Here is a 14,788-nt window from a genome sequence, read left to right on the forward strand (position 1 = left end):
TGTATTTTTCATTTTTTCCCTCCAAAACTTCCTCCAAAACAAATGTATTTGCCCAAATTAATTCAAGTTAAAAATTTACTCTACCGTCTTGCTATTATTGGTGCAACAGATTATCATTGATCCGTGGTCGGTTCGGATCGCGCACGATCCGCGGATTAGTTGGTGGGGAAAAAATAACAACAAGAAAGTGCATATTCGCAGTGGACACCATTCAGACATGTCAAGGAAGCTGAAAGATACTCAATGTAACACACCGCTTACGCTCAGGCGAACTTCAAAATACATTTTGCCAAATAATACATTGACGGCAATGCAAACAGCCTTAGAAGACTTTTACTTTGAAAGTGGCCCATATCGTGGCGTGCTGGCTAGCTTGACTTCCCTTTTAGACGTTCGTAGTTTTGATTGACATTAAAGTTGCAACCAACAACACAACGGTATCCTAAACTCATATTCGATCGCTGAGTTAGGACGCTAAGAAACCGCTAATTAATTACACCGTCATTGTATGATATGACAGAAGTCTCCGGCGTAAGTGGCTAGCAGCTAGCTGTTAGCATTACCAACAAGTGCCTGGCTGGTAGCTGTAAATGAGATTGACAGCTGGGGTCCATTTCACAAAGCATGTTCAACAAACACCGAAACTAACCCTGAACTAGGAGTAGACATGCCCTGAGAGAGGAAACTGTGTTTTCAGTTCCAGGACAGCTGATTTGAGGTAGTTATATCAACGCAGAGTTGTTTCACCTGGCGTTGCCACTAGATTAAAAAGACCACATCAATGGAGTCCCGATTCGTCGAGTCACCATGGCAACAGGGAAGCAGAGTGCGGCGCCGCCCTCTGTTTCCGTGTATGTTTTTTTACCCCTCACAACTGAAAATCTTAAGGCGATCATATGGCGAATTTGAACATGTCTTTAGAAAAAAAGTGCAACACCGTAGCGGCTCCCCGTAGAGGAAGGCGGCGTGGGAGAACGTTGCTGCTCGGGTCAATGCGTACATTTAAATGTTGTCCTTTGAAATCATAATAATATTACAGGGGAAACCTGTTGAATTGTAGCTCATTAATTCATTTAATTTAGGTGCAATCCTGCGGGAGAGAAGCGCACTTGACTTAAGATGAAATATAAAAATGTTATAAGAAAAAATGCAACACACAATATATGCTGTGTGAGTGCGCATGACTACGGCGCCGGTAATGTTGCAAATGTAAGGACGGATTAAGTTGTGTATGTAGATGATGGACTGTGACGTGAAACGGTAACGCTAAAAAAAATACTGTCAAACATAGCCGTTTAAATTGTAGGAACACAAATTTAACCCTTAGTACCTTGTTAGTTTACACATGGACCGTGTGTATAAAATAAGAATGTTACTGCCTAGCTTGTGGTATCTAATCGCATGATCCCTGAATCGCTGTTCAAAGGTCTTTAAAATGGCGTGCAAACAACACATTTTATTCTTCCTGAAATATCTGTGGGTGTATGAGCACCCCCCAGGGGGTAAGCAAGATTAAAGTGTAATGCCAGTTTTTTTAAAAAAAATTTTTTAAATTTATTTATTTTTTTTACCAGTTATTGTCCTCACCAAAGCCACATTCCTCCCAAAAATATGTACTACATGTACTAAAAAATTACCAGATCTGGTACCAATTTTCACAGAATCCACAAATATGATTATTTATATATATATATATATATATTTTTTTTTTTAAATCATACCTTGTGTTAGCTAATTTCTGTATTATTGTGTTCTTTAATCGTATTTGCATGATTAATTATGTTTCATTCCTTTCTTTTGTTTATAGAAATGTACAGGGGTGGATGAGCAAACAATTAAGAAATGTAATGTCCGTGTAGCATAACAATTTCAATTGTGTTTTAACCACTTTTACCCACAAATAAATGAATTAATTCATTTGAAAAATGGAATTATAAAAATGAACTGTATCTGGTGCAATGCGCCTCTTTTTAATTTTTTAACCCACAAACTGAAAATAATGAGAACAATCAAATTAAATGATTGTTCATCTCCTGTGTGTGGTCTTTTGTTCCCAGGTGGGTTGGTTTCCTTCCACTTACGTAGAAGAAGACGACTGACTCATGCGGGTGACGGATGTTCCGTCCATGTGACCGTGACGCTGAGTCACCTCCCCGACACGCCACATCTCTTTGATGTCGCTGGGAGAAACTCAACAGGAAAGGGACCCCCCCCCAACTCCCTTTGACGGGACTCTTATACGGAGCACATGTCACAAGTCAGGTCTCGGATCCATATCTGGACCCCCCACCAACACCACCACTCGGCCTAGACCCCCTCCTTCCGTCGTCTTTCTTCCCCAACTCACCTTGTCTTATTATTGATGACTTGGTACGCTGGTGTGAAAGTTGCCTGGGCTGTCGTCATGTTGCGTTAGTGGGGAAGGCTCAGTCAGCCGGCTGCAGGGCAGACACGTCCGGCTAACAGGCGCCAGGCTGATGCTGGAACTTTCTTGTGTTCACAAGTCAGGTAAATAAATGGATTATTTAATTGATTCATGAATCAATTAGGATGATGTCTTGTTATTCTTTCCACAAAAGTTAGTTAGCTTAGCTTTAGGTGGCACTGATGCGACATTATTACGGCACCAATAGGTGCAATAACCAACCTGGATTCTACCTTTGGCCACAATGTGGAGCATGGTCCGGTTAAAGTAAGCCATTTTAATCAACTCATTCACTCCCAGCCATTTTCACTGAAGTAACCCCCTTCGCTCCCGGCTGTTTTACTGGATTTTGACTGATTTTGCATGGTCTACAGAATATAGTGTTCTATTGCTAAAAAAAAACATGGAACCTACCTAAAGAAAGATTAGAGTCTCTTCTTTCATCAGGAAAACAAAAAGTATATTTCTATCTGTTTCCATTTTGCAGCAATTAGCATTAGAATATAGCTAAGTGTCATCATTATTTACAAATCTTTTTAAAACAGTGGGGGAAAGAGCTCTTTGCAACATGGCCCTGGTTGATCTCTTACACTCTGCTGCCACCTGCTGGCCGTTTTTGTAATAACTACCGTTGCTTCAACCATTCTCTTCAGTTCAGACTGAGGCTGCATCAAAGCCTTTTGTATGCTCTAGCATAATTTATTTTATTTTAATTATTATTATTATAAAAACGTATAAATACGTCTTTGGTAATATGGTAATATTTAAAATAGAACACATTTATATATTTTTGGGAGCTAATGCTTAAACTAAAATTCAAAACTTTTTGACATTTTTGGAGTTAAAACAGCAGCTGCAAGTCACCAGCTTGCTTACAGAAAATACTATACTGGTCTGTTTGCAAATGAGGGAAAATGAGGCTTTGTAAAGCCCTTTTCATTTTTCTTACATTGGACTATAATGTGTTTTTTGGGGGAAAAGCACAAGATGCAAATTGATTCGAATGCCATTTGCTAATGTAAACATGAATGGCGAATGGAGTGTTTGGGTGAGAGTCTGAGCTCTACTGCTCAATCATTGGTCGGTATACATGTCAGTCATCATAGCAGCAGCTGAGTAAAGTACAGCTAATTATTGGTTTAAAATCTACTTTAAAAAAAGGAAAAAATTTGAAAATAGTAAATGAAAATTTTTATGTTTGACAGAATACAAAAATATTAGATAAGATATGCATATTAGACAACAAGCAAGCAAATATTCTGCGATGATGACTTTGTCCAATATTTAACTTTATTCGATGTGCTGACTCGACATAAACCCAGCAGGTTTCTTTAAAAAAACAAATTGTAAGCATGGCATGACATTTGAGGGCAGTTGTCAACCCCGAGGTATAAGTCATCATTCATATGAAGAAGCAAACGTTTAAAGGTGTGTGTGTGTGTGTGTTTGTGTGTGGTGGATTGTGTCCTTTGATGTCCAGGTCGTCTTTCGAACCGCGGTCGGGAGGCTTTGTTTGATCTCCCCAAAGGCGTTTCGGTGGAAACGGCAAGAAGGCTTCCCACTTTCTTTGGATTTAGTTTGCCTTAAATCTTTGTGATTCTACAAGGAATGATTCAAGGGTGATGTAACGGCCGTTCACTAGAGAGAGAGCACAAAGACGTTTAGCGACGCTTTTCGACTACGCTCACGGCAAGTGACTATCATCAATAATAGATCAAATGATCTCCTTTTAGAAAAGTCAGATCGGAGAATGACACAAATTGGCTTGGTTGTCACTGTATGGAAATTAAGTCGATGAGGTAAATATTGTGTGTGTGTGGGGGGGTTGGTGGTACCAAAATATTAGGGAAAGAGATGAGTGTTTTGTGTAATATTTGTCTATTTGATGGAAAATAAATAAAAAACAAAATATTGCGCAAAAAAAAAAAAATACTGAACAGCAGAAAAAAAACTGAATGAGAAAAAGTTGGATGGAAAAACAAAATGTTTTTCTTTAAATAAAAAAAATATTGGATGGAAAATACTTAAACATTCCATTAAAAAAGCACCAAAAATATCCAAATGTAAGAGTGTAAGTAATATGAAAATTTTACAAAAATTGGATAGATACATCAAATTCTGTTGTCAAAACAGAAAAATATTCAAAATTAAAAAAAATAGAACACAATATATGATTAAAAATAGACAAATAAAAATAATCAAATGAAAAATGCACAATTAATAGGGAAAATCTAAAAAGAAAAAAGAGGCCGAAAATACAGTGCAAAATTACAAAAAAATATTGGACAGTAATCTAACAATATGTTCTTAAATGTCATAAATGTCGGAGTCACACATGTTCGGAGATTTTTTTTTCATTTTTTTTTTAAATTTAGACCAAAATGTCAAAACAAAAAAAATCTGTGTGATCTGGGCTGCCTTCCACCATGTGTTGTATTGCTGGCGTCGGGACGAAACCTCATAAGTCACAATTTTACAAATAATTAACTGAAAATGACTTGCCCCTTTTGATGATGCAATGTTGTTAATGGTTGAACAAACATGCACTTTTGGGGTCTCCTGAAAAGTGACTATTTTGGAGATTTAGGGTATGATTCCTGTTTATTTGATTTCTCCATTTGTCATCTGTTGCGACACGCAACAGATGTGAAAAATTCAAAACTCTTACTAAGTGATGCTAAAAACAGTCTTAACAATAATTGAAATTTGAAATGCTCATACTAACCGGACGACCGTCTGCAATCTTGGCAAACCATTTCATATCTACTTTCCAAATGTTGTATTTACACATTTTACTTTCTACTGGCAGCATTTTTCCAAAGCTGAGATTGAACAGAAATGCCGCATGCATGGCGAGGTTTCGCTTGTGTGTCGGGGCGTCGAGCTATCAGTATTCTTGTAATGTAAAGAGCGCCTGAGGCGTGCTTTACCCCCACCGCTCCACAGCCTCTCTAATGACCCGAGTCTGCCGGCTGAGCGCTCCGCCGCGCTTTTTGGCGCTAACGCTCCCGTCACACAAAAAGGCAAGGAGAACGGCTCCCCCTTAAGCCGCCTCCTCACCGTAATCCGACTGTTCCTGTCTCGGAGCGGGAGATGAAAGGCGGCGACAAGGAATTTGGACTGCAGCCGTGGAGAGACATGGATCTATTCATGGACTAACGCATGTGGGAGCAGAGGTACTTGAATTCAAACGTTAAAGGCCAGCAATTATTTTCCCCCAATGTGTCAGTTTTGCGCTTAACCCTTAATTATTAAATATTTGAAGACAGACGATGTAGCAACACACGTAGACAGATATTACAGCAGGACCCTAACATTGCTGTGGCTTACTGACATCCAGTCACACCAACACTGCCCTCCCTTCCTGTCTCCATACCCCCACCCTCAGTTAACTCACAACTACTAATGATCAGCTCACACCCAACAGGTTTCTCCTTATGTCACACACACCCAAAACTTCACCTTTTGACGTACTACCACTCCTTTCTCTGAGTCTAACATCAACCAAACAAACATTTATACCACTCATTACTCCGTTTTCCAAAGCCACTCTGCCCCTGCAGCTTTTCCAGGCATTTTAATTCTTAATTAAATTTTAATCTCAAGGACATACTCAGCAGATCCAACTTCTCCAGACTACCACCCACTTCGATCCCTCAGATTTTGAGGCCTATTTTAAGGCACACCAGTTTATTGTGGACGGGAATCGAAAACTGGTGCCTGGTAATTCCATTCTTAGCAACCCATCGTTCCATTTAGCCATTTGTGGATCCAGCATAACATCAAGCAGACGTATTACAAATGTTGATACCAGGACTTGCAAGGTTTTCAAATCTAAAAAAAAAAAAAAAAAAAACGAGCCAGTGCTTGGCCGCTGGTTAGACCGCTTAAAGCACCTCATTCTCAGCCATGTTTGGGTTCACGTCGCGGCAAGAATGATTGAAGAGAATTTTTTTTTTGGACAACGGGGCATGACGAAGGGTCTCATCAGCGAGGCTACTCTGACACTCAAATGTGCATCTGTGGAATCTCCCTCGAGCTCTCTGGAAGTGGCAGTTTCTAAAAATGGGTTTCTACGATGGCACAGATTTTGCAGAAAAATCTTGTCTGAATTTGCTTTGGAGCATTTGAAATATTCCCAAGTATTAGTCGCCAAAGTGGCAGCAATAGCAATGGCACTCTGCGATTGTCTGGTGACCAGTTGAGGGTGTACCCTACTTCTTGCCCAAAATCAGTTGGGATAGGCGCCAACACAGCTGCAACCCTAGTGAGGATAAGCAATACAGAGAATGGATTGATGAATGGATTAGTAGCCAAAGTGTGATATAGTGAGAAACTTCTTCAGTGAAATCCATCTACACCTGGTGGATTAAAAGACAGCTGACATCCAGGCAGGAATGATGAATGTTAGAATTTGTAACCCATAAAAAGGCAACAGAGACAAAAAGTGACATCAAATGCCACAAGATTCATTTTGCCCATCCAAGAAAAAATTCAAGCAAAGAAAAAGGACTAGGACTTTTATTCTCTCTCTCAGAGGCGGATTTACCATTAGGCAAACCTAGGCAGTTGCGTAGGGCCTCACATAAATAAAAGGTCCCATAAAATTCCTCATACACCAATGGCCAATATACTTTTTATTTATTTACTTACAATAAATGTGTTTTTGATCCAAATCATTTCGCAAAAATGCCAGCAGAAGGCTTCTTGTCTCATATGCCTCTTGACCAAAACCCCCCAGTTTCCACTAATGGATCAGTCCATCTTACTGCGCATGCGCGTGCGCCCAAAAAACAGCGGAAAGACGCAACGTGACGGTAGTCAGCGAGACGAGAGCGAAGAACGTAAAAAATGCAAACGTTTATTACCAAGTTACCAAAAATGACAACTATTTTCACTGCGTCTATGGGGACTTACAGCCGGCAGCAGCAACAAGATCGACGCCTGTTGGGGACCAAAAAGTAGTGAGTAACTGTTCAGCTGGTGACGTTCCGCCTCTATTGATAAGTATTTCTTCATCTCATTGAACTTGGGAGGGCCCGAAATGTACGTCACTACCCTGGCTACGTGACATTTTAACGCTCATTTTAAATGAATTTGTGTGCTGTTGGACATTTTAAACAATGTTCATATATATTTGTTGCATCACATGTTACTCCTGTGAGTTGCAGCCAGCCTGTTTTTAGGCTTGTCATGATGCATTTTCCAAACTTGGCCCAGAGTGATTTCTTTTTTTAAGTTTTGTCATACAAAGTCACTCAGCAAAGGAATATTCTTTCACTTTAAGCATTAAATCATCATTTTGGGGGTGTATGGTTTTCGCTGAGCAGGAAGGGTTTGAAATTTGTAACCAGCAACATAATTTACAGTGCTCAGCGTAAAAGGGTACACCCCCTTTGAAAAGTAACATTTTAAACAATATCTGAATGAATACAAAAACAAGTGGGAAAGTCTTTTTTTTTTTTTTAAAAAGTAACACCCATTTATAATCAACTGTCTGCTTGACACCTGTGCAATGAATAATGAGACTCACCTGTAGACGCTTGAAGTCTAAAATTTGGGCTTTGCTCCAGAGACCTTCTATGGGGTGTACTCATTTTTGCAACACCCTTATTTGAGTAAAACTGAAAATATTGTTCTCTAATCCATATTATTAACTTTACTTTAATGTTATAAGTTAAATAGATGTTATATAAATTTAGTCTTGTGATCATTTTGGAAATTGTGTTCATTGACATATTGTTTAAAGGTTATTTTACAAAGGGGGTTTTACTCATTGATGCTGTGCACTGTACAATAGTGGAGTAGAAAGTGCAGTATTTGCCTCAGCGATACAGCGGAGCAGACAAAATCCTCAAATTTCGACATTAACCCTTGACATTAGCACTAAATAAGAAGCTTTATACTGTGTTGTGCGTTTTTGTTTCAGAATGAGACAGAAACGTGCTGTGAGAGTTCCAAAATTATGTCATGCAATTTTGAGGAAAAGTACTATATTGGGATTTATAGGTCCCTTTTAAAATGATCTTTCTTTTTTTAAGAGGGATTTTTTTATGTATCGGTATCAGTGTCTGTGACTACTCAACATTTGAGTATCGTATCGGTCTGGAAAAAAAGAAGCAGTATTGAACATCCCTATTTCAAATATGTATCTGTCTTCTCATTCAAAAAGGCCCCATCCCTACCTTTGCCTGGGACCCCAAATTTCTTAAATCCGCCCCAGCTCTCACTCAATGCAAATCAATAAAAAAATCAATAAGGAATTAAATAGATTAACTATAATATAATCCCAATCGCTTAATTCTTTTAAATTCCCATCCCTACTGTTAATTTCCGAACAACTCCCTTTCTCTGGGCACTCTCAAAGTGCCATTCATGATCACATGAAACCAGACAGATGATCTAATTATGACTAAAACAACACTTTCCACAAAACCTGGAAGGCTATGCTATCCAGGCTTAACCCAGCATACGACAGCACTTTTCTTTGAATAATTATTTTAACAAATTCCCGAAGTGATCAAATGTAAGACTAACCCTGCCATTGACTGTGTTATGGAAAACAATTACTGTATTTAACTGGAACATGATTACAAACTACAATGCCAAAACCGAACATTAAGCCCAAACCCAATTCCTCAACATTAACCTTATCTCAAAATTGCAGTCCTTAAACCCAACATTAACCCCGAACACCAAACCATAACCCTCCTTGCAATTGAATTCAATTAACGTCTTGACTTGGGGCAGGCAGTATTTTAAAAAAAATAGCCCGTCCGTCCGTCCGTCCGTCCGTCTTCTTCCGCTTATCCGGGGTCGGGTCGCGGGAGCAGCAGCTTTAGCAGGGAAGCCCAGACTTCCCTCTCCCCAGCCACTTCAGCTAGCTCCTCCGACGGGATCCCAAGGGGTTCCCAGGCCAGCCGAGAGACATAGTCTCTCCAGCGTGTCCTGGGTCGTACCCGGGGCCTCCCGTCGGTAGGACATGCCCGGAACACCTCCGCAGGTAGGCGTCCAGGGGGCATCCGAACCAGATGCCCGAGCCACCTCAACTGGTTCCTCTCAACGTGGAGGAGTAGCGGCTCGACGCTGAGTCCCTCCCGGATGACCGAGCTTCTCACCCTATCTCTAAGGGGGAGCCCGGATACCCTGCGGAGGAAACTCATTTCGGCTGCTTGTATCCGGGATCTTGTTCTTTCGAGCTCGTGACCATAGGTGAGGGCAGGAACGTAGATCGACCGGTAAATCGAGAGCTTTGCCATCCAAATAGCCATCCTTCTAAAAAAAATGAAATAAAAAAATCAGTCAGTTGAGTTTCACACTGCCGCTCTGCCTTTGAGTTCCTCCTTTGCAACATGACATTCGCAGCCTCTAAAGGGCATCTGTCACTTCAGCAAAGGTTGTTTTGTTTGGATGCTCGTATTCCCGAGCTCATCATTTTTCTTCAAGAAGAGCCGCTGCCACGCATAAACAGCGCCGGTGCCAGATTGGGGGAAAAAAAACCTAATGGCAAACACAGTGTGATGGGTTCACACATGGAGAACGGAGGGACGCGTCCTCCGTTACTACACGCCCGCTGCATCTCCAGCACGGCAAATTAAGATCTCTGTGATCAAAAGAGTTCAAATGAGCCAATCTTCAGAAAAACGCTCCTTCGCAATCCTCGCGATCGCCTCGTCAGTCGTCAATCTCGTTACTCCCTCTTGAAGTCTTTCACACTCGTGCGCTTTGATGCTTGACAGAGGCCGCGCTCCTTAAATGCAAGACGACGAAGGAATTTGCATTAATGGCCGACATTTTGATGTACTTAACACCAGTTTCGGATTTTGAGGCATTTTTTTATGTTTTCCATGACATGACACGAGAAAAATTAAGATTTACTGGCCCATGGTGATTTACGTGTCTGCCTCAAAGTCAGGAGATCTTGCTTAGGAGCAGTGACGAATTCGGGTCAAGGACATAATTCCGGTTTCTGATGCATTCGGAATAACCCGTTTACCTGTACATGCATGAGCGTACGTATTCCGATTTCCGCGATGTACGGACAACGCAAATAGACGTCATAGACTCATTTCTTTTGTTTTTCTTTTTTTTTCTGGAGAGCTCAGTATTGTTCATTCAGTAATTTTACCGATTTGACATGTCATCATCATTGGTCTTTTTTTTATATTATTATTTATTTATTTATTTGTTTTTTGTATGTGGGTGAGTGATGTGTATGTGCGTGTGAGTATGTATTCATTAGTTCACCTAAAACCTATTAAAAAATTCCATACCGTTCACCTAAACCGAACACTTCCAGCCAGAGTCGTGAAGCTGTCAGGAGACCCGAGGAAGGACCAAAGAAAAGAAAGGAAAGGAAAATCCAGCACCGACCAGACACCACCCACCACACACCAGGCCACCAACCAGAGTCCTTCACCAACCCTAGAAACATCCAAAGTCCAACAAATCAGGGAGACCTCAAGAGACCAAAGGAGAGACTGAGGAAAGGAAGGAAGGACAGACGAAGCAGAGTGAGATCCACAGACACCAGCCTCCACCGATTCAATGACCTGAGAAAGAAGCAGATTGAGTTTCAATAGATGCTGGTGTGGTGGATCTGGCATGAATGTAAATCTCCACCAAAGAAGGGAGCCGTTGACCCCTGCCAGGACAGAGCAAGCGCAACACCTCAGGGCCCCCCAGGCCGCGGCAGCGCCAAGGGGCAACCCCCGGGCCCAGCACGGCCCGCGCCCCCAACCCAACACAGCAGGACGGGGCACTGCAGGCCCGCCAGGCACCCCACCGGTCTACAGCCACCCCCCTACCCCCGCCCCCCATCCAACCCAGCCCCAGCCGCCCCCAGGCCCCCAAACCCCCAGAAGTCATAGACTAATAGACTCTTGACTGGCAGCTATTCCAGGGTGCTAAGAGTCAACTGGGATATGCTCCGGCCCAATATAAACAGTCGGACCACTTGACTCCATTTTTTTATCACACCCTCGTTTTGGAGGCTGAGGGTTTAAGGGGGGGGGCTAATCGTCAAAAAGTGACGGTGCCCTGCCGAGTGTGGCGAACTGGCGCCGGCGTGAACACGAGTGACAGCTCCGAGGTCAAGAGTCGCATCTCGCCGCCAGCTGATTAGCATCATCCTTACAGGGAGAGGCCAAGCAGCTGCCCGTGACTCGCGGGTACACGTTTAACAAGGTGGACCTGCTCTTCACGGGTGATGGTTTGGCATTGGTGAGCCATCACCCTTTCCAGCCTGCTTCGCCCTCCTCACTATCACAACATTCCCTTTTTGCGTCACCGAGACGTTATTTCATGGTGACTTGAATAGCACACTTGAAGTGTTTATTTACTAAATTGCAGATGGTTGGAGGTATCTTTAATGGAGGCTTTTAATTGCATGCAACCTGTAGAGTACCCTCCAAAAGTATTGGGACGGCAAGGTCAATTATTTTGTTTTTTTGAGTTTCAGATCAGAAGATAAAGACAAAAGTTCAGAATTCCAGCTTTTATTTCTTGATATTTACATCTAGATTCGTTAACAACTCACGACAGAGCACCTTTCGTTTGCACTCACCCCACTTTTAAATTACGCAAAAGTATTGGAACATGTGACAAGACGAATGGCACGTTTCTGTAAAAGAAAGATGGATTCAGTGTAGGTTTTGGTGGGCTGCACACCCCCACACTTCAATGGAATAGGTCAGGTATGGAACAATCAATGAATTGCATAACAATAACAAAGCATTCTTGTTCAATGATTTTTTAACCTTGAGTAAAAGGGCTACAGTTTGGGATACCTTAGATTTGACATGTTCTATATGCGCTTTCCATGTTAAATGTTCATCAATAATAATACCTAGAAACTTAATTTCATTCGTCCTTTCTATTTCTATGCCTTGCACTGTCAGTTTTGCTTCAACATCTATATTTCTACAAGTGGTTTTACTACTAAACAGTCTGTTAGCATTCAACAACTTCATAATATTCTTCAACTCTTTCTCTATTACTTGTAATACATTATATACAGTATATTTTTCCCGGTATAAAATAAAGTGGTGTCATCTGCAAACAAAATACATTTTAACCATTTCTAAATGGTTGTAATATCATTCACATAAAGAAGAAAAAATAGTGGCCCCAGAATTGATCCCTGGGGCACCCCACAAGTTACATAACTGTGTTTGATTGCTTACTATTGAATTCAACATATTGTTTCCTTATTTTTTAAATAACTAGTAACCCATTGATGTGCGACACCTCTGATACTAATCTAATATTTCATAATTTAAGGCATAGGTGTCAAACTCCGGTTTTGGAGGGCCACAGTCCTGCAGGTTTTGGATGTTTCCGTTCTTCAACACAGCTGATATATAATCAGCTCATCAGCAAGCTCTGCATAAGCCTGATAACGATCCTGCTGATTAGAATCAGCTCATGTTGGAAGAGGGGAAACCTCCAAAACCTGCAGGACTGCGGCCCTCCAAGACCGGAGTTTGACACCTATACCTTAAATTATGAAATATTAGATTAGTATCAGAGGTGTCGCACATCAATGGGTTACTAGTTATTTAAAAAATAGAAAACGATATGTTGAATACAATAGTAAGCAATCAAAACACAGTTATGTAACTTGTGGGGTGCCTCAGGGGTCAATTCTGGGGCCACTACTTTTGTATATATTAGGGGTGTTAGAAAAAATCGATTCGGCAATATATTGCGATATTACAGCGCACAATTCTCGAATCAATTCGATATGCGGCCGAATCGAGTTTTAAACATACATTTTTTATGGGAATATTCAACAAAACGTCTTACTTAGGGTTAGGATTTACACATTTAGCATAGAAGAATGCTATATTAATGGAACATTAAGCCTTAATATTTTATTTCAGTGCTGTTCAAATATGAAACAGACTGCAACCTGTTTGTTAAATGCAGTGGTTCAGTTATAAACCTGAATTTTCAGATAAATAAATACATTTTCATACAAATCTTACAGAGCACATGTACAAGTTTACTGATGAGTATTTTCTAAATTTGAGTAAAAAAAAAAAAAATCGCAATAATCAATTTATAGATTCGCATCAGGATGAATCTAATCGAATCGTGACCTATGAATTGTGATACAAATTGAATCGCCAGGTACTGGGCAATTCACAGCCCTAGTATATATATTATCCAGGATAGAAGCACTGTGGGTAGTGATCCTTGTAGGTTGAGAAATCGTGGGGCATAGACCTGCAATTTCCATGTCGTTCTTAGTCATTTGTTGTTGAAGTATTGCCCGAATTTATATTGAAATCACCACATACAATTATTGATTTGTTTGTGACATCTTCCAACATTTCAATGATTCTATCTAAATAAATCAGCTCCTGAACCAGGTGGTCAATATACACAAGTGATTAATATATTTTTACCCATATCATTTGTTATTTCGATAGTCAATGTTTCCATCAAATTAATGTCACTCATACTTTTCTGTTCTATAATTTTGCAATTTAAGCTCATATCGACGTAGAGAGCAACACCTCCACCAGTTTTATCCAATCTATTTACATAGTACATGTTGTATCCTTCAATCTGTACATGAACAATTTGACTTTCCTTTAACCATGTTTCCGTTGTAGCAATCACTTTAAATTTATGTGCTAGATCACTTAGAAACTCTTTGATTAGAGATGTTTGTCAGATACCTTATCTATCATTGTATTAAACTGTTCTGTTGAGTAATAATTACATTCCCCTTCTGCAAGTATGTTACGTACAAAATTGGTTTCCATGTCGTAGATTTTACAGTTTGTGATGATATGTGTCCATAATACTGTGAGTTAGTCCTTGTTGTAATGCATCAGAAATTTAGCAGAGCTAAACTAGGGATGCTGATCCTTACAGTCACTATCAGTATTTTTCTACTGATCCCTTTTTTGGTTTCTTTGATACTTTTCCACCTCTGTGATGTCTTTTATGGACAGTATTTTGTCCTCCTTTTGGTGGTCCATTCAACTTGATGAATACTTTACTGTTGTACTTCCATATTGACTGTAGCAAACCTTGTTTTTTAATGATTCTTGCTTGTCTGGCGATGTCAGCATTTTTCTTTGTCAGATGATCATTAAGATAGTCATTTGTCCCTCTCAGCTTTTTCCTGTTTTAACAAATCCAATTTCTGTCTTCTGCTCACAGAGCGTATTACAATAGAAGGCTTCATACTTATGTTCTTTGTTGGCAGGAGATGCTTCCATATCCCGACTGTCCACTTTTATCCCATTAGTGTCAAAAAAGTGAACTACCTGATGCTCGATGGAGTCTAAATCATGTTCAGTGGACTCTCATACACGGACTGCCCTCGCTTATGACCTGGGTTTAGTT

At 40.4% G+C, this 14,788-nt stretch overlaps 1 protein-coding gene and 1 long non-coding RNA gene across 3 annotated transcripts in view; both read left to right on the forward strand.

Moving 5' to 3' along the window:
- The window catches only part of LOC144044756 (guanine nucleotide exchange factor VAV3-like), a 51,285-nt gene extending 48,740 nt beyond the window's left edge, over positions 1-2,545 (forward strand). For both annotated transcript variants that reach the window (XM_077559353.1, XM_077559354.1), the window contains one exon: positions 2,058-2,545. In XM_077559353.1, the coding sequence (XP_077415479.1) occupies positions 2,058-2,099 (42 nt within the window). In that variant the 3' untranslated portion in view covers positions 2,100-2,545. The remainder of the gene's footprint in view (positions 1-2,057) is intronic.
- Positions 2,546-7,237: 4,692 nt separating this feature from the next.
- LOC144044857 (uncharacterized) overlaps positions 7,238-14,788 on the forward strand; it is a 109,734-nt gene continuing 102,183 nt past the window's right edge. The window contains exon 1 of the long non-coding RNA XR_013291374.1: positions 7,238-7,389. This is a non-coding gene — a long non-coding RNA (uncharacterized LOC144044857). The remainder of the gene's footprint in view (positions 7,390-14,788) is intronic.

This window comes from Vanacampus margaritifer, chromosome 2, assembly GCF_051991255.1.
Source record: "Vanacampus margaritifer isolate UIUO_Vmar chromosome 2, RoL_Vmar_1.0, whole genome shotgun sequence".
NCBI lineage: Eukaryota > Metazoa > Chordata > Actinopteri > Syngnathiformes > Syngnathidae > Vanacampus > Vanacampus margaritifer.